The following is a 27,221-nucleotide window of genomic DNA, read 5'->3' as shown; positions in this document are numbered from 1 at the left end:
ATTTTTAATGAAAACCTGCCTTTCTGAGTCCACGTACAATTCTCAGTCAGAAAAGGAGATTTTACAGCAATAGTACATAATTCACAAGCTTCTGTAAATTGATTTTTCAGCCTTGCAATGATGGATTTTGTCCTGATGTTTGCATGATCCACAGAGCGTGTATTACTGTAACATATTTGTCTAAATGAAGGCTGTATTTAAAAGATACTGTTCTGCTAGAGACTGAAGGGAATGCATTTTAATAATTGGGGAAACTAATGACAGACTGCCCTATTCTCTATTGACTGTGTTTATGCATTCAGCAAGTGTTACTGGATCATATACCAATAGAAACCTTCTAAATATCAAACACCTTCCGGTTTCCGCCCTAAATCTTCCTGACCAAGGAAGCACAAGTCAGGGCACAAAGTTTGGAGAGCTACAGAAAATCATTCTGATTTTGAGAATCGTTTTTCATCAATCATTTAATCAAATTCTGTAGAAAATATAATTCCCTCCTATATTCACCTTCCTTTGCCCCTAATACTTGCAGCAAATTAAACAAACAAACAACCCCCAAAACAAAACAACCAGAAAAAACCTACATTAAGAGAGTTTTGGTAAGATTATGCCAAGCATCACAAAATTAAGATATGCCCAAACAGAAATTGCTCTTGAAATATGGAGCATTACCTTGCATGCTCACTAAAATATTTTTTTTTGAAGGATCAAATTCTTTGTTCCCTCCATGAAGTTCTGTGATTCCTAGAACAAGACTAAGAGAATAGGCAGCTGTTCAATAGGAGCTTTTGTCCTCATTCAGTGTATGCTTTCCTTTGTTGTTTGTCTTCTATTCAGCTCAGAAGACAGAACTGTTAATTTCCTTATAAACACTTACCACTTGAATATGTAAGTGCTTCATAGACATTAATTAATGTATCTTACAAGCTCAGCTATGAAGTGAGGAGTGCCATCATCATCACTTAGCGCATTAATAGCTGCAGTACAGAAAAATTAAGGTGAATGTAACCATTAATATATGTCATAATTTTTGGAGTCCACCAAGGAAGGGATCCTGTGGATCTTCCTCACCTTTACCAACGCCTAGATCTACTGTGCACTGTAAAAAATAATTATTCATCTAAGATGTCCTTTTGGAATAAGTAGTATCTGGGCATGTAATTAGGTATTGCTGCATCTGTATGCAAAAGGCTGACTTAAATTTTGTCTCTTTCAAATTTTTGATGACTATATTTTGCAGTAGTATTCCTTACAGCCCAGTTGTTTGTTTCTTTGGTTTTTGTTCCGCTATGGGTATTTATTATAGGATTTTACATGGATTTATGCAGATAGCAACTGTGTAGATGCTACTACTGAATATTTTTTTTTCTCTGTAGCAAAAATATCTTTTTTTTAATGACAATGCACAAAAATTTCTTATTTTCATATGCTCACTAGTAATGGGACACCTTTTCTCCATTCATTTATGACTACTCTGTTCACTGTTACAGGACACTTATTTCTATTGAAAATTACCTGTGAAGAGGTGTGGAAGTTTCTCTGAAAATGTTGAGAATGACTGAATGATAATCTTTAACATCTGCCATTGGTGGATGAATGGATTGTCCATAAACTGAAAAGACAAAAAAAATTAGTCTATTATGTTAACTAATAGGTATTGTTTACTTTTAAGCTTGATGCTATGAAATGTTTTACCAATAGGTACAAAGCTACAAAGTGCTAAATATTTACTTCATTGATTTTCAAAACTCCCTTGAGAGCTCTTGTGTCCTTTCTTGACTTCAAAAGTTTTATTAACCAAAAATAGGCTGCGCTGTGGGTGATGGCTATGGTTAGGAAAGAAACTGGACACTCACTTTACAGCAGGTAATACATCAAAAGTAAAGGAAGATTTTTAAATTCTTAGAAATTTGAGAAATTGAAGGGGTCCCTGTATATTGTAGGAAGCAAGTTATTTCAGTGTTCATATTCACAGGAAAATGACTGGTGTGTGTAATCTTACTGATGGAGGACGGGTATCTTCTTCCCCCGAAAAAAACACTCTGGGTTGGACACTTTTATTACCATGTTAATAACTAACAGATTAGTGATGCAAAATGGATTACTTTCTTACCTAGCAGCACTTGTTCCATGATTTCAACATACCTGTTGTGGACAAAGAGGTCTCAATGCTACTGTTTTGGTATTCTTGTGAAACTTTGTAAATCAACTGTTCATTTGGTCACTATCAAAGAAACATTTAAACCAAACTTCAGCGTAACCTAGACACTCAGAGGACTTCACTACCTAATGTTTTCCTTCAGAATGGAACCTTTATGGCATGTGAGATAGATGTAATACAAGAATTTTCTTTCTCTTCTTCTTTTACTTAGGCATTTCCTGGAAATACCAACTCTGATAGTGTGATCCGGCATGATTTACAACATCCAGTTATTGCTCGCTATGTTCGGATAGTTCCTTTGGACTGGAATGGAGAGGGCCAAATTGGGTTAAGAATTGAAGTCTACGGCTGCTCCTATTGTAAGTTTTTCCATGATCGTCCCTTTTTTCCCCTCTAAATAAAAACTGGTCTTGGATCTCAGATTAAATCTGAATCTCAAGTACTTTTTTTCTTAAATAGATTAAGATGTTCCAGGATTGCTAATTATATTGCCCAGGGCTTCATGAAATATTTATTGTAACCTTAACTCTGAGTTGCTAGTTTGTTCTTCTCTGGAAGATGCAACATTGGAATTTGCGATAGTGCTTTGAAGTTGCTCCTTTTGATCTTCATGGTTTCTTTTGCAGAAGACTTTTACTATTATATAAGCTTGAATGGGCCAGTTGAGGAAAAGATTGTATTCAGAAAAATGTCATGTTGTATCTTGAGGGGAACAACTGGGAAACAGGACATAATTCATTGCCTGGTGCTAGAGATAAAATTAAAGCAAATGAATAAGAATTCTATCAGAGTAGTTCAGATTGTCTAAATATGTGACGTTTTTCAGAGGTTTTTCCTTTATAATTTCTTTTGAAATCTGGATTAGCAATGGTACAAATGCTTCTGAAGTTAAGAGCAGAACTGATTATGTTTTAAGAAAAGTGAGGTTAGTTTTTAAATGTCCTTCCTCAAATTCAATCCAGCCAGTGCTTAAAGAAAGTTTACAAACCTGCAGAAAATTAAGTGTCTGATGTCCTATTTCTAAGTACGTATTTTTAATGCAGTGTCCTGGCTTTGTTGATATTTTAGCTGGAAGGAGCTATTTGAGATTTGTCTTTTAATAACCAGGTGTTAGAGTAAGGTAAGGAGCACACATCTGGAAGTCTCATCCATTGAGTTCACTGGGTGACTGAAGGCATACGGGACCATCCTAACTTTTGCTAGTTAGGACCCCTTTGCCATCCTAACTAGCAAAAAAGAAAAACACCATGTGATTTCAGTTGTTGTTTTGATTTGGATAGATAGTCAAAAGGCTATATACTTTCATTTAGAACCAATAAGAACCACGAAGAATAGAGTTTTGGTATTATTTTTCCTATTTCCATGCAATGAATTAAAGCCCTATTTTTAAAAAGTATATTAAACCACAGAGAATTTCCCAGCAGCTGCAGTAACTTAGTTGAGAAATCAAGTCAAACTCGCTGTGGTAGTGGTGCTGCTGTGCTGAGGGCACGCATGGGTGTGAGATACATTTGTAAAAAGAGAACAGCATATCTGTTATCTCAGGAAGGTTGGGTTATTCTAAAGTTGATTCTTACTCAAAGAGAAACTGAGCTTCTGAAGTTTTAGGTACCAGTGTGATTATTCAGTACACGGCTTTTAATAAACAAGTGTTTACCATCATACTGCGAAAATGTTTTACATGCTGTTTTAAGTATACCAAACACTACAGCGTGGTTAATTTTGCATCATGATAAATACTTACTTTTAAGTATACCTTGTTACTTGTGCATCAAATGCAAATTCAGGTGTTTGATACAAGAAACCAAGATCTAGTTTACTGTGAAATATGACTCTCTTCAACAGAAAAAATTTAGCAGAATCTAACAATAAAACCCATGATCTTTGCTGCAATATGTACAAGTAAAAGTAGTATTTCTTTGATGAAATGGATAGACAAAATACTGTAGATACATGACAGGATGCTTTTAGAGGCTTAAAGTCAATGTGAGAAAAAGTAAAACACAGCTTGTTGACAAAATGATTTCAGTTATTTGATGAAAAGTTGCTTGCTTGACAGACTTTTGGAGGAGAATAAAAAGTATCTGCCAAGGAAACAATGTTTGGAACTATGAAAATACTGATCAAATGTGTCTTCACAGAAGAACTGAGGTGGCCAAACATAACTTTGTGCCTTTATTGATGGTCTGTTTGTATTAGAAGTTATTTCAATAATTGTTGTGGGAGGTTTATAGAACATCAATAATAATATTTTACATTTTGATGTGTATAGGGACTTTTCTTTCAAAAGCCCTCCTAAAATGCAGTGTGGTTTTTACATGCAGGAATTGGGCTGTCCCCAAAATGCTATCAGTAGATAGCAGCAGAGCAGTTGAGAAGAAAAACTAAAAATTAATTGGGTTAAGAGAGAGGAAGGCAGCCCTTTGGTATGACTACTGAAACACGGGAGTAGTGTGTACAAATTCCCAACTTGTCTTCAAATATGTCATTTGGAGCCAAGTATATAATGCTACATCCTTCCATGTAGACGTATCCTTTGTCAGAGGCAAAGGTTTTAACCTTATGATTAGAAGTGCATATGTTTGCATATAAATATAAGCACTGTCATTAACCAGTGTGATTTGCAGATTAATCCTGCTGTCATTGAAGGAATTGGCCATTTAGATAATCAGTAATTTTCAAAGCCTGATTAAAAGATAGGCTTCTAGCCAAATCTGCCCTGAATTTTGGAAATGTTACCTAAATAAAAAGGCTGCCCAATATATTGCAATCATAATTTTTGTTTAAGTTTATAGATTCATATTGAATATATTATTTTATGTAGATATTTTAGAGAGCACATTTTCAGATACAAAAATCAGATATTTTCTCACAATGCAAGCAAGGTCTGATTGGGAAGCCATACACTTAGTGACTACAAAAACTCCGTCCTTGCGCACTACTGCAACCTGAGAATTAGTCTCAGAGTATTAAGAAAAATACTTCCTCGTATTGAACTACTTACTCAAAAGTCAGGTCATTAATTGCCGTATTTTCTGGTTCCTATTTTGTCTGGGTATGCAGATAAGATACACATTTAATTTTTTTGTACCAGAGGTGAAATCCATCTTCCTTCTTGCCGAGCAAATTAAAGTTTAAAAAGTGGTGTGATTTCCAGAGGGGGATTAGAGGTCACATATGTTCCCTGGAGACGTTCATAGCATTACCAAATCATCTTATTTCAGTTTTGTTTTGTTTTGTTTTGCTTTAAGTTTGAAATCTGGGCTGTCTGTGAAACTGCATCTTTGTATTTTGTGTAGATGAGATCTGTGGGGTTGTCTTCTAACAGAAGAGCTCATAAAAGTCACCAAAAAAGAATTAGGGCCTCACTCTACAACAAGATTCAGAATGAACATTGTATTTTTATCTGTGAATAGACGGTGACATCAAATTCAGAAAATATTTTCATTCTCCATAGGGCAAAACTGACCATGTCTTATTAAAAAAAGTATTAAAATTGGGTACGTAACTTGCTTAATGGCTATGTTAATGGAGGAGTTGCATGAGAAAAACAAACTTGGAAAACAGCAACAAATAGACTATTATGTAGCATAAACAACTTTTTATGTCCATGGGACATAAAGTCCTTGGCAGTTTTAGCTTTTATTTTAAAAAGATCTATTTCATACACTGTAAAGGGGAAAAGGGTCTTTACACTTGCAGTGACATCATTTATCAAAAAGCAAGTCACAAAGAAGAAAGCAATGTAACCAAAGGCAAAATACCCACCGAATCAGTTAAGTCAAAACTGATGGCAGATTTTTGTTGGTGCTCTTTTGGAGACAGAGAGCAAAGGCACATGACGTATATCTTCCATCATGTCCACGTTTATGAATTTTTGAGACAGGCAGCAAAGACATGGCATCTGGAGGCTATGACAACTACAGTATAGTACATTTTACTACTGATTTGTGAAGATCATAATAAGGTCCTGCAGGATCATTGCCATATGAATAGTTCCCTTAATCTCCATCCTGTGGCAGATGAATGGTTACAAAAATGGCAGTAGTGGCAGTAGCGGTACTATTGCATAGTCTTTGGCTACACTTGTCAGGATAACTATGAGGCCTTCTGGGTGCTGAAATCCTATGAGTGGAAAGCACTCACTGATACCTTTGTTCACAGAGTTTTTTTTCATATGGCTTTGTTGATTTTCTGCATCTAAACTGCACATCTAAATCTTATTGATGCAGTTGTACATCTGATGGTAAGAATTTTCAAATTCCAAATGATTCAATTCTGAAGTGTAGGATATACTTGAAAAAAATCACTTGGAGACAGCAGAAAGTCATGCGAATACTCAATATACACAAGGCAAACAGGTAGCCGGAACAATGATAAAGCTCCATGAATGGCTGCAAACTGAGCTGTTTCCGTTCATTGACCAGCTCCGTTTGCAAATACTTAGGAAGCAGTGGAACTGAACAAATGTTACTCGAACTGTGTTTGCAGATCTGTTCATTTCAGTGTTATCTCTACTGCTCCTATTGTGGTATGTCAAATGTTACTGTTTCAGTTTCCTGATGGGTGACTGATTTTTTTTTTTAGGGAGGGAGGGAAAAGAAGGAAAAATAGTAACCACAGTCCTTAGGGTTTTATGAAATAATAAATGTTCATATGGAGAACATTTACTCTCCAGATAGTAAAATGAACAAAACCTTGGTCAGGTAAACATGTTACAAGAACAAAAACAAGGTTTGGAGATGCTGTTAAGGGATGAGCCAAGTGAATGTTTGCAAGAACTGATTAGGAAGTACTGAAGTGCTAAAAACTGTGGGCTGAACAGATCTGTTGGGTAATCATTGGTGTAGTTAATCCTGTCTGCCTGTAGTGACTTTGACTGAAGCCATTGTTTCCTTTGGCAGTTAATTCCACATTCAGCTATACTCATTAGGAAATTTTCTGTGATACTTATTTGAAATCCCCTTTGCTTGGTTTCATGCTATTGGTGCTAACTAACTATCCATCTTTCATTCGCTGTCTCACACGGTTGCCATACATACTTAATGAGAGATCTCCATCCTGTCCAGAATCATCTATTGCATCCAGACATCAAAGGGACTATTTAAGGTAGATGAGAAAGCTGCTATTACTTCCCTTTTGTGGAATCTGATCAAGTTTCACTTGGCCAGATTCAATAGTATACCCTGGACATTTTGTTTCAGTGATATAGCATTTAAAAGAAAAAAGAATGAGCCAAAGACCCTTGAAGTATCATGATTGCTATTGGAATACCCTGTGCTGAATAAAATAGAGCTCTATATGTATATAAATACATGCATACATATTTCTGCTATTACACTTTTGGTACCTATGTGAATATTCACCTAAATGGTGAAGATACTAATGTAGTCCAGTAATCTGCATAAACGATTCCCTGCCTCTTCTTATGTATTTTATTATTTGTAATAAATGTACCACTAAGTTGTCTGGTCAGACTTTTCTGACCATCTCAGTGGTGGAAATGCATAAAAATATTAACTGGCAGAAAGGAAGAACCATTTTGAAGTGTATATTTTGTGAAATCATGTTATCTTATTTCTAGCAATTTTATTAAATTGCTGTAAGTAACAGTTCTTTGAATATAAAGGGGTTTTAATGTGGGGGAAAAACCACAGAACTGAAACAATCATTTAACAGACGTCCCTGTGAACTGGGTAGCTTTGCTTGTGACAGCAGATGGGACAGTTAAGAGTTCTGCTAAACATCCAACCTTTTTTTCCCTTTTCTCTTAAATTTCAGTATTTTTATACTGGGTAGTTCTATACCTATTTTGGTCTATGTGTTTGATTTTTAGCCATCATCTTCATAGCTCAGCAGCTACAAACATAGCGTGATATTCTCATTCTGACATTAAAGGTGCATGGCTGAATACTCACATCTAAACTATGCAGAGTGAGGGAAATGACCTGTTGAACTTTTTCTTTGCAAACTTTTAAAGATTTATTTGAATATGTGCTCTATTTGTAAGCTTGCTTCTTTGTTAGCATACTTTCTAGCTTTCTGACATGCAGGAGATTATTTTTTTTCCCTTAAGGGTCATGAAAATTGATACCTTCGATCCTCCATATATTCTCAGGTCATGGTAGTTTTTAAACAGTAGAGTTTTGCAATTTAAGACCAAAAATGCCATCTTTCTTTACAAGCATTCTCAGTACAGATTGTTTTCCTCCATCCCCTCTCCAGAAAGAGATGGATGTGATTGTTCGTACGTACATGTTCATATATTTTGGCATGAAAATAAGTGAGAACAGGCTTCAGTCCATTAATTACCTTTGGTTGTTACCAGTAACAAATATGGGTCTATTTTGGTAGTAGGTACTACTTAAAATTTAAAACATCTATTTCCTGCATTTTAAAAATATAAAAAAATTATTTAGCATTTGTGTAGTGCTTTATTAAAAACTTACTTTTAAAATCAGAAGCTTCAGGCTGAAACAGAAAAAAATAGTTCCAAATACCTTATTGTTTAATTTTAACTCTTTTTTTCCAAATGGAATATTTCAGAAAGATTTCACATAAAATGAGTTTGTGGTAATAAAAGTCTTAAGAACATATCTTTATGTTTTATTCTTTCCCTTTTCGTTCATCTGATGCAATATGATTTTTTTTTCTCTCAACTGTTTGAAACTGGCAGCAAACTGAAAAGTCCATTATTTTTCCATTTCTACTTGTAATGAGGTTACTGGTAGATATTCTCAAGCACCACGGCTTTGAGAACTGCAACAACCATGTGTATTCTTTACAGGTTCATTTGTTATCTGGCAATGAGTGTATAATCAGTCAGAGAAAAACAAGTATATTTTGTATGAATACATGCCCCACCAGCTTGTTCAATTGTATTCTCAGGCAGTTTTCAATTACACTTGAACATTTTTTTAATCATTCAGCATTTCCTTTAGAAGGATGTATGTAGCTGGTTCGTTTGAAAAAGCTCTTCTATGACTTTTTTTCTGTGGATTGGAGAAAAACTTGTCCCTGCTAAATAAACAGAATGTATGGCCAAATATGATAAAATCTTGCAGATTTCGATTAAGGTTTATTAAAGTCAGGTCTGGCTCTTCTCTTGTGGAAAAAAGCAGACTAACATTTTTCTAATAGGTTTTCCAGTAATTGCCCATACACCCCGCAGAAAGAGTCTTCCATACAGTGGTCTGTAATCAGTTAATAGAAGGATGGAGATTTAAAAAGTATCCTTAGAATCCATAAACATCTGAAAAAGTAGAAAATGGAAGTAAAGTTATGGTATGCTTTTTCAGAAAGTAAGGATGGTAGCAGTCAGGTAAATACAATCAAAAGCTTCAGTCTAATCACAGTAGTCTCGCCTTTCATGTTTTTTGCCTGAATGAACACTCGGGATGGTTTTACCCAGCATTATTTTCTTGCATTCCTGTAAGTGGTGATTGATCCATTTGTCCGTGATGACTTATTCACTAGAGAAATCAGGTGGTTTTTTTCTCATGAAACAAAAAACTTTGGCAGATTTCAAACTATAGGTCTTGGTTCTGTGCCATTGATTTGGAACCTGAAGGGCCTCACTGGTATTCGTTTTCCAGCATGTCTGGAATAAAACTTATATTAAGGATACAGTCACTTCCAGGCTTGGTTCAATTTATTCTGCTCTTCCCCTAAAGTTTAGGTGAAGATGATGAATTTTGTATTTTTATGTTAAGCAAAATTGCAAATGGCATCTTGCTATGAGTAAACTCTTGTTTCCTCTCTGCCAAAGGTAATGTTAGTGTTCTCTGAAACGAAACTGCATATATTAAAGGGCCAACATTGCTGACAGGAAATAACCAAATTTAACTATTCATAATAATGCTTTTATAAGGTAAAAATGAGCCTTGGGAGTTATATGCAGTATATCCCTATACTGAGTTGAGTTTCTACATAAAGTCCTGTTTTAAAGCTGGAGTCCAATCTTTATGAGAATAGCTTTGGAGAATTAGGTCACTGTGATGCCAGCATTTCCCCAAATCCTCTAAAACAGGGAAAATGCTCAGATTTTTCCATCCCGTAAGGGTGACATGGTATGCCCTTTCTCTAGTGGCCAATAAGGGTCACCTTGCCCTTCACTGACTGCTGCCATTGAGTGTCCTTCAAGAGAAGAGAATAGCTTAGTTGGAAGGTACCTGCAATGACCATCTAGTCCAACTGCCTGACCACTTCAGGGCTGACCAAAAGTTAAAACATGGCATTAAGGGCATTGTCCAATTGCCTCTTAAACACTGACAGGCGTGGGACATGACGGTCTATTGGCACCTTCCATCCCAACCTATGGTTCTGGTTACACTTTGACTTTTGTCCAGGCTGCGGCTGACAAAATCATCCCCCCTCACACTCACCGGGGTTTGTGTCCAGCCAGATCAAGTCCCTGGTCCTCCTTGCTGTGTGGCCTCATGGACATTAGCTCTGGCGCAGAGAGGGGACGGGGCTGAGGGAGAAAAACCAGAGGAGGCTGGACGAGGCTGCTGGAGGTTCTCTGCTGCAAGGCCAGCTCCCAGCAGGGCCACCTTCAAAGCTCATCTGTTGGACGGAAATCCTTTTCACCTGGATAGCCATGGCCAGACCAAAGGAATGCCTTCTTGAGGAGCACTGCAGAGCTCACCGTCCTCATCTCCTGCGGAGCCAGTGGCAGCAGCCGTAAGAAATGGGATGCAGAGACGTTGCCAGGGGTCCCAGTGCTTTGGAGCATGCACTGGTCTCCTGCCAGGCACGGGAAGGATTCTTGCCCCCAAGGTCGATCGGGCCGGGGGCATTTGGCCACTCTGGGAAGCCCCAGAGATGGCTCCAGGTTGAGGGAGAATAGGGCTTGGGCATCTCCTGGGAGGCGTGACCAGCCTGTGGGACGAGGAGGCAGGTCGTGCTCACATGCTCAGGGAATAGCCGGTCGCCAGCTCTGGGGTCAGGAAGGAATTTTCCCCCGGGGCAGACTGGCACTGGTCCCCGGGGGTTTTTTGCCTTCCTCTGCAGCATTGAGCATGACCACTTGTCAGGGTAGGGCTCCTCTGGTCCTTTTTGGCTAGGTTACTGCCTGCTGCTCATGCACCATGAAGATGGCCTCTCGTGCCCTGCAGCTGGGGGGAGGAAGGCTTTTTTTCCCCCCACGCTGGGCTAGCAAGTGTCCCCGGGGGTTTTTTGCCTTCCTCTGCAGCATTGAGCACCACGGCCCCTGCCAGGGCTGCTTTGGGCCATTTTGGCTAGGGGCCTGCTGCTCCTGCTCCACGAAGGTGGCCCTCGTGCCCCACGTCCCGGGGGAGGAAGCTTTCTAGACTGCCGGGTGGGCCCCCAGGGTGGTCCCCAGGGGTTGCTTCTTGTCCTCTGTAGCATTGAGCACAGCCCCTTGTCAGGGCTCCTCTGGGCCCTTTCGGCGAGGTTCTTGCCTGCTGCTCTGGCACCTCCAAGGTGCCACTTGTGCCCTGGCTCCCTCGGGCTCTCTTGCCCATTGCAAGCTTGTAGTGGGAGCGAGCTCTGCTCTTCCCTGGGCTCCGTTTCCCCAGGGGTTCTTGCTTGTGCAAAACAGCCCGTGCTTGGAAGGGCTGCAGGCTTGCTGCACCATCCGGAGCTGCCACTTTCCAGCTCTCCCTGCGTGCAATACAAGTGCGGGGCAGGCACGAGAGTGCTTGTCATGCATCACTGGCCGAGAAGCACAGCGCAGCAAGTTTTGGAAGGCAAAAAGGCTGCTTGTCCTCCAGATGTGTCCTGCTTTGGAAAATGCCCCACGGTACCACACGTTTCTTCTTCTTCGTCTTCTTTTGTGTGCGGTTGGTCCTGATCCTCATTCTTCAAGTCTTCACTCTTCAGGAAACAGGCACTGCTTGGCCTGTATTCCTGCTGCTACTTTCTCTAGCCCTGTGACGTGCCTTTGCCAGACTGCAGGGGCATGAGAAGCTGCTCCTGGCAGAGCATGGGAAGCTGAAAAGTCCTTGACCAGTGTAAACACCACTTAGCAACAGCCAAAACATCAGTGTGTTATCAATATTATTCTCATACTAAAATCCAAACCACAGCACTATACCAGCTACTAAGAAGAAAATTAACTCTATCCCAGCTGAAACCAGGACAGTATCCACCCCTTATTCTATACCATCTACATCATGCCCAGGTTCTACCCTTTCCAATACATTCCACTTAATCACCACCATTTTTCCTGTCTTTTGATATATACACACAGATATCATTCCCTTAGCGTATGGGCCATCCCTCTAAAATGTCCATTGAGTTCATTTAGTCCATGACTTTGGGCTCCATCTGTCATAACAGTCTTTTCAGGGCAGGAGAGATGGTGTGTGGTGTTGGATTGTTGCATGCTGAAGCCAGTTCTGGTTCCATCACTGCTACATTTTGCTTGGTTTCATCAAAGCTCATTCTTCATTAGTCTGGGTGATTCTTGGTGAAATACCATTGATATGGTGTATAGTAACCATAGAAGTGATGATGTACAGTATTATATAGCAATTAACATCATACCATTTAGTTCATTGGCTATTCTCACCTAAAATCAAATCCCCTTGAGGTACATAGCAGACTTCCCCATCCTTTCACATTACCCACCAAGTGCACCCAGGTCCTTGATCAAAAGCAATCCCACAAATGGGTTTGCCTTTGCCTGAGGCAGGAGTAACCCAGACTGTCTTCCCCAGCATATTTTTTATGTGCACTGCTGGGACTTTATCTCCTTCGACAGTGCATAAAAGTTTTGATTGGGCAGGGCCAGCTCGATTGACAGATCCCCTAGTGTTAACTAACCAGGTGGCCTTTGCTAAATGTGTATCCCAATGTTTGAATGTCCCACCAGCCATTGCTCGCAGTGTAGTCTTTAACAGTCCATTGTATCGTTTGATTTTCCCAGAGGCTGGTGCATGACAGGGGATGTGATATACCCACTCAATGCCATGCTCTTTGGCCCAGGTGTCTATGAGGTTGTTTAGAAAATGAGTCCCGTTGTCTGATGCAATTCTTTCTGGGGTGCAATGTCGCCATAAGACTTGCTTTTCAAGGCCCAGGATAGTGTTCTGGGCAGTGGCATGGGGCACAGGATATGTTTCCAGCCATTCAGTGGTTGCTTCCACCATTGTAAGCACATAGCGCTTGCCTTGGCGGGTTGGTGGGAGTGTGATGTAATCGATCTGCCAGGCCTCCCCATATTTCTGTTTCAGCCATTATCCTCCATACCACAGAGGCTTTAGCCGCTTGGCTTGTTTAATTGCAGCGCATGTTTCACATTCATGGATAACCTGTGCAATAGTGTCCATGGTCAAGTCCACCCCTCGATCACGAGCCCATCTTTATGTTGCAGCTCTTCCTTGATGGCCTGAGGTGTCATGGGCCCACCAAGCTATAAATAATTCACCCTTATGTTGCCAGTCCAGATCCACCTGAACCACTTCAATCTTAGCAGCCTGATCCACCTGCTGGTTGTTTTGATGTTCCTCAGTGGCCTGACTCTTGGGTACATGAGCATCTACATGATGTACTTTTACAACCAGGTTCTCTACCTGAGCAGCACTATTTTGCCACAGTGCGGCAGCCCAGATGGGTTTGCCTCTGCGCTGCCAGTTGTTCTGCTTCCATTGCTGTACCCACCCCCACAGGGCATTTGCCACCATCCATGAGTCAGTATAGAGATAGAGCATTGGCCACTTTTCTTGTTCAGCAATGTCTAAAGCCAGCTGGATGGCCTTTACTTCTGCAAATTGGCTCGATTCACCATCTCTTTCAGCAGTTTCTACAACTTGTTGTATAGGACTCCATACAGCAGCTTTCCATCTCCGATGTTTTCCTACAATATGACAGGACCCATCAGTGAACAGTGCATATTGCTTCTCATTTTCTGGCAGTTTATTGTACAGTGGGGCCTCCTCAGCACGCGTTACCTCCTCCTCTGGTGATATTCTGAAATCTTTGCCTTCTGGCCAGTCCATAATGAATTCCAAGATTCCTGGGCTATTGGGGTTTCCTATCCAAGCCCGTTGTGTGATCAGTGCAACCCACTTTCTCCACATAGCATCAGTTGCATGATGTATAGAGGGGACCCTCCCTTTGAACATCCAGCCCAGCACCGGCAGCCGGGGTGCCAGGAGGAGCTGTGCTTCAGTACCAACCACTTCTGAAGCAGCTCAAACCCCTTCGTATGCTGCCAATATCTCTTTTTCAGTTGGAGTATAGTGGGCCTCGGATCCTCTGTATCCCTGACTCCAAAACCCTAGGGGTCGACCTCAAGTCTCCCCTGGTGCTTTCTGCCAGAGGCTCCGGGTAGGGCCATTCTCCCTGGCTGCAGTGTAGAGCACAGTTTTTACATCTTGCCCTGCCTGGACTGGCCCAAGGGCTACTGCATGAACTGTCTCCCATTTAATTTGTTCAAAGGCTTGTCGTTGCTCAGGGCCCCATTTGAAATGGTTCTTCTTCTGGGTCACTTAGTAGAGAGGACTTACGATCAGACTGTAATTTGGAATATGCATTCTCCAAAAACCCACAACGCCTAAGAAAGCTTGTGTTTCCTTTTGGTAGTTTCCTTGACTTCCAACACAATGGGATTGCCTGCTCCTGTGCTTAAGAACCAAAGGTGGTTCTTAAAACCTGACCAGCACTCATGGACCCTTAAGCCCTCAAAAGCAGATTCCCAGGGGACACTGCTAAGTAGCTCCCTGGGAGCTAAGTTTGCTCTCTTCAAATCCAGGGTAGCAACTCTGCTGACCTTTTTTCTCATTACACCGAAAACTTTAAACTCGACCATCTCACAATAACTGCAGCCAAGACAGCCACCTACCATGGCATCTCCCACAAGTCCTTCTCTATTCACAAATAACAAGTCTAGGAGGGCATCTTTCCTAGTTGGCTCACCGAGTACTTGTGACAAGAAATTATCTTCTACAAACTTCAGGAATTTCACAGACTTGCTTGTCACAGCAGTATGGTATCCTAGCTGTTGTCTGGGAAGTTGAAATCTCCCATAAGGACAAGGGCTGCTGATCCAGAGATTTCTCTGAATTTCTCCTAATTGCCTAGAGAATAACTTATCAGGGCTATCATCTTGGCTGGGCGATCGATAGTTGTCACCCACAACGATATCTGCTTTGTCTTCTATCCCCCTAATCCTCACCCAGAGGCTCTCAGCTACATCATCCCTAACCTTTAGGGCTGGGCAGTCAAATCTCTCCCTTACATACACTGCAACTCCTCCATCTCGCGTGCCCTGCCTATGCCTCCTGAAGAGCCTGTAGCCCTCCGTCCCAGCACTCTACCCGTGGGACTCTTTCCACGAAGTCTCACTAATACCAATGACATCAGAGCTCTGCGAACAGACCAACGCTTCCAGTTCATCCAGTTAGTTTCTCATACTGCATGGGTTGGTGTACAAGCATTTCAGATGTGTTCCTAAACCCTTAGTGCTCCCTGGAGCAGCATAAATGTTCCCATTAGCATTGCCACCCTCAGACAATGCCATGCCAACCCTTGGCTTACCTTCAACTCTCCTGACAGTATCCCCATCCCAGGAGGGCACACTTACCTTTCTCTCCAGCCTCTCCTGAAGGCACAACTAACTGGAGAATGAGACAAAGTTACCTGCAGTGTCCCACTGGCATTTATCCAGTCCAGCAGTTCTCATAATTGCTGTAGGTCCCACTGGTGTTTATCCAGTCCAGCAGTTCTCATAACTTCTAAAGGTCCGTAGGCAAATAGGCAGTCAGACAATCTTCTGGGTCTGTTTCATGTACCAGTGAATTAAGACAACAAATTTTTGGCTTGACTAAGCAACCCTCTAGGTTCAATGCCTTCAGTTATAGTTGTGTCAGATGTCACATAAGCTTTCTGAGATTGGATTCCTTGCTGCTGTTCTTTTAGTCTAAGCATTTCTAAGGCTGTCAAAAGAAGTTATTAATTCACAAATGGCAGGAAAAGTGTCCTGCACAATGTGTATGGTAAAATATTAGCTCTATTCAGATGCAACCCTTCTTATTAGAAGACTTGACAAAATGTTTTAAGCTCCATGATGCTGGAGCACTTCTCATATTGTTCTGAGCTGCACAGCAAAACAATTGAATACTGAATATTTTTCTCTTGAATATAGTTCAAGTTGTTATTTTACTATAATTACTTTTGAGTACAGCTTCATCTGGATCTTTAGATGACTTCATGGATTGCTCACTGAATAGAGAATATGTACAGAGATCACATAATAAGTGCCTATTTGTACTTGGTGCAGATTGAGGTGAAGGAAAATCCTTTAAACAACAATAGGTTTGATTTTTTAGGAATGCTATTATACATCAGAGATGATTAAAGCCTGTATAGTATCCTCCCTTGTTTATAGTGCATGTGATACTAGTAAAATGTATCTAGAAATGTGAAAAATAAATTCATCTGCATTTTAAAGATTAAGAATTTATAAGACATTTAGAATTTGTGTATCCTTTAGAAATTCACAGTGAAACTGGGTAAATACTGTATGAAAACATTTCCTTAAACACATTCATATGTTTACACATATCAATTGCATTTGAAACTCTGTTTTAACATTTGGCAAATGTTCAGTCAAATGACATTACTGACAAGGTATAAGCTGAAATGACAATCGTAAGCAAAGACTGAAAATTCACTTTCAAATTTGGAGGTAATCTTTGAGTGTGTTTTCACTGCAGATTGAATTCTGAGATCTACATTCATTAAGAAGAACATAAAGTTATGGCATATGACCCATAAATATATACACATATACCTATATCATGTACTTCGTCTGAGCTGTTTCTAAATAAAAGCTAAGTCAGTCCTGTACTATCTAGAAATTTAGAAACCTAACTTCTTCACAAAAGTGCTTAGCAATTTTATAATGTAAAATTATATCTTTAAATAATGAAGAAATCTGAACACATTTTAAAAAGCATGTAAGTAATTTGAAAATGGAGAGGTAGTAAATTTTTGTACCTTCTTAATTCTGTATATTCATCAGATTTCATCAGCCAGGATTTTATAATTTCATATTGATTATTGCTAAAAAATAATTAAGAACTTTATAGGGGATGGGATCCCACAAATCCTCAGTAGAAACTTTCCTGCATGATAATGTTTCTATCTTTTGAAAGAATTCTTTCAATACAGACATGTTCTTTATTGCTTTTTTTCTCATAGACCATATGTATTTAATTGTCCTTTGGCTTTAAATAAATTGAAGAACTTGAGCAACTGGCTTTCTGAAACCACAACTATAAAAACATCCTTAGAGGGACAATAATTTCCTTACTTAAAGAAAAATAATGAATTGGTTAGCAAGAGCTGGAATTTATGTACCAAGTCTGGTGCAAATGTGGTGATGCTGCTTGTGTAGTGATTTGCTTTGGTGATTCGCTTTGTTTAGCAGTGAATGAGTTCCTCTGCTTAAGCTTACTAACATCAGCAGGAAATATCTTTTGGTTTCTATGAACTTTGGATTAGACCTTTCACTTAAAATTAAAAAAAAAAAAAAGAAAAAAGAAAAAAGAAAAGACAATCAGACCCAGTCTATTTTGTTAAGTGGTAATGAAACGTTAGAGAGACACAAACTTTCAATAAACATCTACTGGTCAGAGAAGGTAGTTGCTTGTTTTCTTTAAGGTGGGAGAATGTTTTTGTAGTTGTTTGTGGTAGAAGTTGTTGGCAATAGTGTGATCTGAGAAAAGCCTGTTGAGCTGCAGTGCATACTAAAAGGGAAACAGGTAGTGGGGATTTACGGTCATAAATTCTACTGAATTCTCTTGTGTTACTGGTGAGTCATGACTTACATTCATTCAGCTTATTGATGTCTCACAGTAAATGGTTGTTAAACTGAGGCAACAGTTTTAATAAACATCTTCAGTACCGCCCTTTTATTGACTGCTGTACTAGGAGAGTCAAGAGGAACCTAGTAAACTCTGTCTTTCAGCTGTTTATCATTGCAGCCTTTCTCTTGCTGACCTAATTTTTCTCTCCCCTCCATTTTCAGTTCTTTTCTCCAAAAGTCTCTCCTGTGACTGCTCTCTGATTGCTTTAAATGTGTGTCGTTCCCTGATTCCAGTCCTTCCTCGTCTGTTTTTCACAGTGTGAAAAACAAAGGGAACGTTCAGGATTGTTCTCTGAATTTTGAATGACAGCATAAATGCACAGTCCCTTTTATGGACCTAGATAATGAATGTGCAGCCACTTGGGAGTAAGAATGAATTGTCTGGCAGTTCTCACCTGTGGAAAAATGTTAGAGTGATTTCAGTTGAGCTATTCACATAGTAAGCTGTTTTGCTGGGAGCTGGGAATACCCAGCACCGCTCAGTAGCTGTATCATTCTTTCTAAAATATGGATATGTGATGGAAGAGGCACCTAAATTTGAGATAATTTTTTGAAATGTTAGGTTCAGGATTTATGATACATTTCAGACTCAGTCTTGCAGGCACATCTTTTGCCCCAGTCAAAACTCAACAAAGGACTTAGGTAAATTTAGGACTAAGATTACTTGTAGCAGCTACAGAGGAGTATGTTTGTCATCATTAGTTATAATGCAATTCATCACAAGTATTAATTGTATACAGCATTGGTTTTACGAGCAACAGCAGAATAATTGCCCAGGCACTGAGTATGTGTCTATAAACCTAAGCTAGGTAGTAGTAAAAATCACCCAATGTGTAAATTGGAAGAAGGCAGTACCACGCCCTACACTCTGCTGAAGGTTCCTGCTAATTTGGTGTAAATTTTGGAGGTAGCAGAGGGGAAAGAAGAAGCCTGTTGGAAGTCTTTCCTTTGCAAACTTATAATAAGACCTGGTGGCTTCACACCACAAGCTTTCTGTTAGCTGATTATTAAATGCTTACACCATTTTTATGCAATACATCTTTGCATTTTCTCCTGTCGAAGGGACTTTCAGATGAAATCAAGCAGACTACCTTTTCTACAAGCAAAAATATACTAGAGGACTGGTTTATTCACAACAGATTAATAGAATACAGTGCTGCAGGTGATGAGATGTGAGACTTCAAATTGAACACATCTCTTGAGTTATTTGGCAGTTCCACTGAAAACCTTTAATTTTGCATTATTCCGCCTCAGTTCTGACCCTAAGTTTGACAGCTGCAGACACAGTGAATGAAATATCTGTTTATAGCACTGTATTTTCCACAGATAAAGTAGGGGGATTTGAACGATTGATCTTCTGTCATAATGCAGACATTAAATACTTGTTGTGAATAAACCTAACTCTTCCTTTTATTACATCCTGCTGTAGAGAGAAACTTTATCAAGCTAGGCAAGCACATACCCCCGGGCTATTTCACCCAGGAGAGATCTTAACTATCTTTTCCATGTACTTTCAGTTTTATTTATGTTAGTAGAAGGATAAAGCGAGTATTACTCTTGTATTTGGGTGTAGAAGTTTCCATGTTTCCAATAGAATCCCTAGTTTGAGCTGAAGGGAAAATACTTTGACCAATTCAAATCCCATTGAACCTTGGAAAAGCATCTCTCTGAAATAATACTAGAATAGACTGAAAGAAATTTTTTTTTCCTTTCCTAATAATTTCTGATGATTTTGAAAAGTTTCCTGCCCAGACATGTGAGAAAGGCCAAGTAGGCAATTCATACACATTTTTTACTTTCTTGTCATTTTACTTTTCTTGCTTCTTAAAAGTTGAAAACATCTAGCATGACTGTGTTTAGTTTTTAAAAGAACAGAAACAGAATATCTCAATGATTAATAATCTTTTTTCTGTAAAATAAGAAATCTATTATCTCGTTGTCAGACATTTTAAAAAACTGATTTTAATGCAATTTAACTTTGTATTTTCTCCATTTTTCTATTGACAGTTTTAAGTCAAAGAATTGGGAGGTTCTGATGAAAAACATGCTGCTGCAAAATTTTCATCCATCAGTACTAAAACCAATAGTAACAGAATATTTATAAATTTGTGCCATAGTTTCTTTCAAAGAAATTTTCCTTGTTCTTATTGAGGTCCAATTTCCCTTGACTTTAGGGGAACAATAGCAAAGCTGTAGTTCACAGCTTGAAGAAAACACAGTGTTGAGAATCACAAACAAGAATTTGCAACATTTAAAGAAAATTGTAATAGTTAATTTTTTAAACTTTATACATGTTTTCTAATAGGTTGCATAGCTCAAGAGTAGAGCTTATATAATTCAGCTCTTTAAGAATGTTGGCATAGAATATCTTTTTGTTCACTTTTTTGTATCTTTGGTGTTTCAAAGTGTATCAGTCTGTTACTGTCAGGATTCAGGCATTACTTCTTTCTCAACTCGGTTTTCTGAACTCAAACATTACTTGACTATGCAGTCAGTATTATCTGGTTGTACACTGCTTTGAATCTCAAGAAATAAGCACTGGAATTTCTGTTCAGATACTAAGACACTATCTGAAGAGACTGCTGCTGAGCCTGCTTTATCTGAAGGCTGTTACCATTTTTACTGAACTTCTGTAATAGACAATATGAACAAAGAAGAATCATATCAGTTTAATAACATATAATATCAGTTTAATAAAATATTACAATAGAATATCAAACCAAAGCATAGGATCAGAGTAAAGCTAAAAATGGTTCCAACATAAGTTACTTTGTCAAGTAGATACATTACCCGCACATACATATAGCTGATTCTATCAACTGCTTTGTTGACCAAGCAAACCTACACCAGCAATGTGTTGCTGAAGACACTTTATAGACTACCTTCTTATTCCTTGCAAATTACATGGTCACTTCCAGATAGAAGATTTTTTTTTTTAACAAAGGGTAAAAGAAGAAATGAAAAGAAAAAAGAAGGAAAAAAAAAAAAGAATGGGGAAATAAGCTGGAGAAGGAACAAGAGGAACAGAGGAGAGAAAGCTGTCAGTCTGTCATGGTAAGGGCTGTCCAAACCCAGCTAAAAGTGGCAGTAGTGACAGGGGCAACAGGGTCCTTCCTCTGACTCGCTGTGGCCACGTACACTGTACCCATTCAGGGTCAGGGATATGCAACCCGTGGCGACAAAGCAGGTTCTGGGGATAACACAGAAGTTAGAGCCGGGGGAGATGAATGCATAGTTTTGCAGTAAAGGTTGCTCTCTATTTCTTCCTTTTCCCTCTGGCATCTGTATTAAATCTTGGATTCTGAAAGGAATGGGGATGCGAGTCCTTCATGGTTTTGTCCATCAGGTAGGCCCAATTTCTGATATCTCTCTTCAGATCCATTGATTTTCAGTCTCCAACTCCTGGTCTTTGTCAGACATGATATTCATTCAACTTACTGGTTTTCTGCTTAGATTTATTTCAGCCTTTTGTCTTTCAAGATTTTTCATACTTTTGTGAACAGCCTTATAGAACAAAATGACCTGGACTTCTCTTGTCTTCAGAGATTTAGTGTAGGCCTTTCCCATTTTTTTACCAGTAAATCAGCTTTGCTCAGATGTCACCTCATATATTGTATGTCTCTAACAAACACCTTACTCTACACTAAATTGAATTTTATAAGAAAAAAATGTTTATTAAAGTTTCTGAATCTTATATCTCAAAATCTGCATTTCTGTATTTTATTTGATCAAAACTTACGAACACTAATTAGGCTTTTTACATATAAACAAAGTGATAAAACTGACATTTATTGCCATGATGTGTTTTTAAATGTTAATAAACATTGAAAATCTTAATTCTTTTTGGCTGATGATGGGTAAGAGAGAGGGTGGAGAAATAATTTTGCCTTTTTTGTGGAACAAACTACTTTGTGATTTTAAGCTTCACAGTAAAACAAGCTATGACCATTTACTCCAAGGAGAGTACACTTACTAATTTGGAAAAAAAATGTTTATGCCATTTTGAACATTTACAGCAGTGTATGATGACCTTTAAAAAGTAGTGACTAATTTTTATAACTACTTGTGTATTCAGGATACATTTAGCAACACACAAACCCCCCCCAAAGTTCTGCAGGCATTTTTAATCCAAAATAAACTTTGCCCAGGTGTTTCAGAGCAGAATATGGTGAGTGTGACATTTTAGTCTACCACTTGGAGACTACGACTTCATTCTCGTGAAAGAAAAAAAAAAAAAAAAAGAAAAAGAAAAAGATGTCATGACCCCAGAATAAACACAGTAACAGAAATAAAGCAAAGGAATTGGTACTTTATTCACTGTCATTGCAGTAAGACCCTTGAATCAAGCTAGTATTTTGTTAATAAGAGGTAATCTAGGATGACACATTAGTAGAAATCTTTTTTATCTGTGTAGTGCTCAAAAGCTTAAAATATGTAACAATATTGTCATAATGAAAACATATTAATAATTACTGCATGTCATATGAATCCATACAAACCTGGGGAGCTATAGGTTTAAAATAGAGGAAAAGAAGAAAAATGAGTTGGTAGTTTGTTGTTTAGTCTTAAAAGTAAATTCAAGATTCACAACAGTTTCAGAACACACTCTTGTGTCTCAAACGACATGAGATCAAATGCTTCCCGGAAGAAGTGCATTAGCAGTGGTAGTAGGGAATGCATGGATGAACTCTTGTACTCAGAGAGGATTGGGCTGGCAGGCTGATGCCCAGTCCTCAGTTCTGTAAAGTTTCTGGGGCTGGAAATAGTCAAGCTTTGATGCATTCTTTGCTAGTGTGTGAGAGAGAGACAGGTGGACCTTTAGATTCTTGGCTACCTTTATTTATCTGCTTCATGTTTTTCACAGTGATAGGGTCATGTAAGCATTTCTAAGTCCCATTCATTTAATTGACATTTGCATAGCATGCTTATTAGAATTCTGATCAGAAACTCCATAATGTGAAAGAAGGGTATTTTTTAATCAATGGTGTCTATGCCTTCTCTTCCAGAATGAAGACTGGGATACTAGGATCTATTCTTGTTGTCTTGTTATATGATGAAAACAATAAATGCTGCTATCAAAGTTTGCATGCCTAATCCTAAATTTCTCAGTCTATGTTTGAAGACTTAAAAGAAAAAAAAAAACAGATTTTTTTTTCAAAGTTCTCTGTGCCTATAAATCTCGCTGTTAGTATTGCACACTGCTTATTTTAAACACTTTGAATAATTCATGTGTGCCATTTCACACAATTGCATAAAGACTTGTCAGCATTTGGGAATCATTTTTGGGAATATTGCATTGAAAAATTCTTCCTGAATGTTTTCCAGTTAACAGCCTATATAACAGGAGTAGAATTACTCTGACTCTATTGATACTTAACTAGAAATAGTTTCTCCAGAATGTGGCCATAATTGGACAACATTTGCTTTTTAGTGTCAGATGGGCCATGACTTAAATAATTACCTGGGTTATATCTTATATACCTACCCATAACAGGATACCCAGATTACTAGAAAAGCCCTTTTCCGTATGAGGCTTGGCTGTAGTGACCTACATTTGTGACCTACAGGGATAGTAATTTGCTTTGCAAAAGCAGCCTTCAAAGTAGGAACGATACTAGTACTGGTGCAACTTAATGTCAACAGGATTGTTCTAAAACCAGCTGCACATTAGCTGCATACAATTTTGAAATGTATAAAGCTGCATTACAGGGGCACTATAATTTTTCCCCCCATCTAACTTAAGTTGCTACATTCTGTGTTTTCTGTAATTCCTTCTTTAAAGCTTTGTATGTAACATGCCCTTTTTTTCCTCTCCACTCTCCTCTTGTTTTGCAACAAACTTTCATTTACCCTGTTACTTAAGCTGAAGCCAGCATGGCTTTTCATGTTACTGTATAAGCTATTGTCATATGCTTTGACCACAAAGCCAGAAGTGGTAGTCACGTAGCTATTAGAATAGGATCCATTCATTACGTTGCTGTCTGACTGTCTTTGTGTCAGCAAAACAAAAGTGACTATGCATTAACAGTACCTACCAGGTGCCTGTTTTTCAGAGTCATCAGCTCTTTCTCAAGAGGACCAAATGACCAGCTTGGCTCCTGCTATTCCAACATGACTAAAGCACAAAATACTGAAAATATTTCACACTTTATAGGTGTAAATAAAACTTAAATATTGGAACTCTTGGCAAAAAAAAAAAAAATTGCTGATGGCCTTATACAAACTAACACTAAGGGATAAAATTTTAATTCTTAGAATTCCAAACATTTTATTTACAAAAACATGAATAATATGAACCAAATCAGGCTTAAGTACTGTGCAAATTAAGAAGTACTGTTAAAACAGCATCACAGTGCTCCTAAAAAGAAATATTTAAAACTTTATTTTTTGAAGAGTTTTGAGGTTCTGTTTCTTTCTCTCTGGCTGTCTCATACAGTTCATTAGGTACTCATATCAGTTGGTTTTCATTTCGGATGATCTGCAGTTCCATGACACAGTAGGTTAAACTTGGAGCAGCTTGTATTCTTTTCTCTGTTTTCTTGCATCTGTGTATCTAATCATATTCCTCATGTTCTTTTGTATTTCTGTTCAGGAGCTATGAATTAGATGTTAATGAAGAGACTTGTTCAGCATTTCTTAGTAAGACAAAATTCCCATTAATTTCCCTTACATAAAGGCAGACACTAGAATTCATAATGAAGTATTTTCTTTCACAGGAGGCATTCTTGGCAGAAATTCAGTTGTCTGTTGGATAAGCTAAAGACTCTTTGGTCCCTTTACATCTATCCACTGCAGCTTGCCTGTAATGATAATTAAACATTTACTGCCTGACCACACCCTTCAGCACTTTCTCTGGGTGACAGAAATGTTTCACAGAAGTAAAACTGTTCCATGTGTTTTATTGCACTTCCTTGGTACCTTTTCTACTTTTCTAGTGCAATTTTTCAGTGCAATCAGATTTTTTAAAAGATACTTAAATTACTGGTGATGTAGATATGTAGATGCTAGAATAAGCATCAAAATACCTAATAATGTTCAGAACAGCAACATTTAGGCATTTAACTACTAGATTCTCTGAAAAATCTTAAGTAGTATCTAGCATTACTAACAAAATACGGTATTAAATCAGATCCACAATTCCCATCTAGTACTTTTTTATTGTCCCCATGCTGTACAAAGTTAGTAATTCATCTCTGTCATGGAATTATTATGTACAAAGGCATTCTGATTCCTCTAGAGGAGTCTTCTAAGACTTTGTATTTATTTTACAGAAATTATTCTGTTCTTCAGAATTTCTTTTTATGGAATATGCCTTTAAGGAAGCATCCTTTTTGTTTCACGGTAATCCTAGAACACTTATGTTCCATCTTCAGATTTTTCAAAATACTCAAATTTTGTAAAACTATTAGTAATTTTCTAATTAGTCAGCAGGTGCATATTCCAATAGACTCAAATGCAATGCTATGTTCAGCTGAAACAGATAAATCAGCAGCGCAGTCTGTAATCATTATTTATCTAAAACATGTATGACTAATTATGAAAAAATGATCATTTAAAGATTGTATCTTATACCTTTGTTCTGAACAGATGCGTGAGCTTGGTTAGCAGGATTTATGAGCTTCTGATGACTTCTGTTATATATCTATATATGGCAAAATAAGTAGCATTCTTATTTGAAATGCAAGTGTATATTTTATCATATTTGGTTAAAAGAGCATAGTTATATTCTATACAAAAAGAATATTTTCCACAGCATGCTGTTCCATTAGAGTGCCTAGCTCCATTAGATTTGCATCATGCCCATGTCTACTTCCTAGAAAATTCTGGCAGAGTCAAAGTGTCTTGAAAGAGCCAGAGCTCCCAGGTTCCATGTGCTTCTGGTCTTTAGCAAGGGTACTGTAAAGAGCAAAGCAATGGACAGCCAAGTTTCTGGTCTCCTTATTATCACAGAACCCAAGCAAGTGGCAGCTCTTTTCAAAACACTGTGAAGTTCACCAGATGCACAGAAAAAAAGTGAATGAAACATTTCTAAACCCTTGAAATTTTTCACAGAGTAAAAATTAAAATTCAAGTATGTTATTATATTTCTGTGTATTGCATAGTGAAAAGGAAGTATTTTTAAATACTCCTTTTTATTGCCATGAATGAAATGTCAAGGCACAGAGAAATTCTGACAATATCCATAGATTTGTTTTCTTGGGCTCTGTACTAATTTTATTCTGTTACATTACCTAATAAAAATCATTGAATTGCCATTTGGTATGGTTCACCAGAAGAACAGGTAAATATTAAAAAAAAATCCAAAAAAGAATGTATGTTGCAGTTCAACAGTCATGAGATACTTCAGTGTTTACCTTTGTTGTAAGAATCTTATCCTTCAGCTGTGTGCACTATGTAATCAGAAATCAAAATAACCTATTTATACAAAGGCTTACTTCTTTTCTAGCAGCTCAGTACCAGTCATATCAGGTTCTTATTTGAGATTTATTACTGTATGTCCATTGGTAATAGCAATATCCACACTTTTCAGATATTTTCTTACTGAAACACCATTGTAGTAATTTGGAAGCTGTCCAGAAGTAATATGGATTTTACAAAGAAAATGAAACAATATACATCTAATGCAGGAAAGCATATAAGGAGAACTGAGATACTCAGAAGAAAAATTGTGCTATTAGATTATGTCAGAAGACACTGGTCAGTTTAGTCTGTGTCTGAGATGAAACAGGGAGGGAGAACAGCTGAACAGGATGGGCTTCGACCCTCTGATAAAATGGAGAAGAACTTAAGCACATGGTGAAACTATCTTCTGAGAAAAGGCTACAAGAGGTGCATTTAAACAGCAGAATATTTTCAAGATGCACGTCTCTTCACGTCTATATAGCAAGCACAGCCAGACAAACTTTCTTGCACTGGTACCTGAGTGTTCCTGGTGCTGAAGGCTTGCCACGCATCAGGTACAGTACATCTGCAGTCTCTCAATAGTCAGTAAGAGCTTCGTTCTGCCTCCCGTATTTCAGCAGTCCAGTGTTTGATGTATTTAATGTACTGTATTTTGCTTTCATTTATATTTTCATGAACATTTATATTGTGGACTGTCAAATGGTGTGTGGTCATAAAAGCCTGAGAAAGAGACAAGCAGGAAAAACTATTCTGATGTTCAATTTGTAAACATAGTTGAATGCTTCTGATGATACAAAATATTAGTGTTAGATACTGACTTGG

At 38.2% G+C, this 27,221-nt stretch overlaps 1 protein-coding gene across 1 annotated transcript in view; it reads left to right on the top strand.

Moving 5' to 3' along the window:
- Positions 1 to 27,221, top strand: part of CNTNAP2 (contactin associated protein 2) — a 1,193,181-nt gene that overhangs the window by 520,728 nt on the left and 645,232 nt on the right. The window contains exon 4 of the mRNA XM_072853401.1: positions 2,373 to 2,520. Within this exon, the coding sequence (XP_072709502.1) occupies positions 2,373 to 2,520 (148 nt within the window). The remainder of the gene's footprint in view (positions 1 to 2,372; positions 2,521 to 27,221) is intronic.

Source organism: Ciconia boyciana, chromosome 2, assembly GCF_034638445.1.
Source record: "Ciconia boyciana chromosome 2, ASM3463844v1, whole genome shotgun sequence".
NCBI lineage: Eukaryota > Metazoa > Chordata > Aves > Ciconiiformes > Ciconiidae > Ciconia > Ciconia boyciana.
The sequence above is the reverse complement of the archived record's forward strand: the minus strand, read 5'-3'. Positions and strand labels throughout refer to the sequence as shown.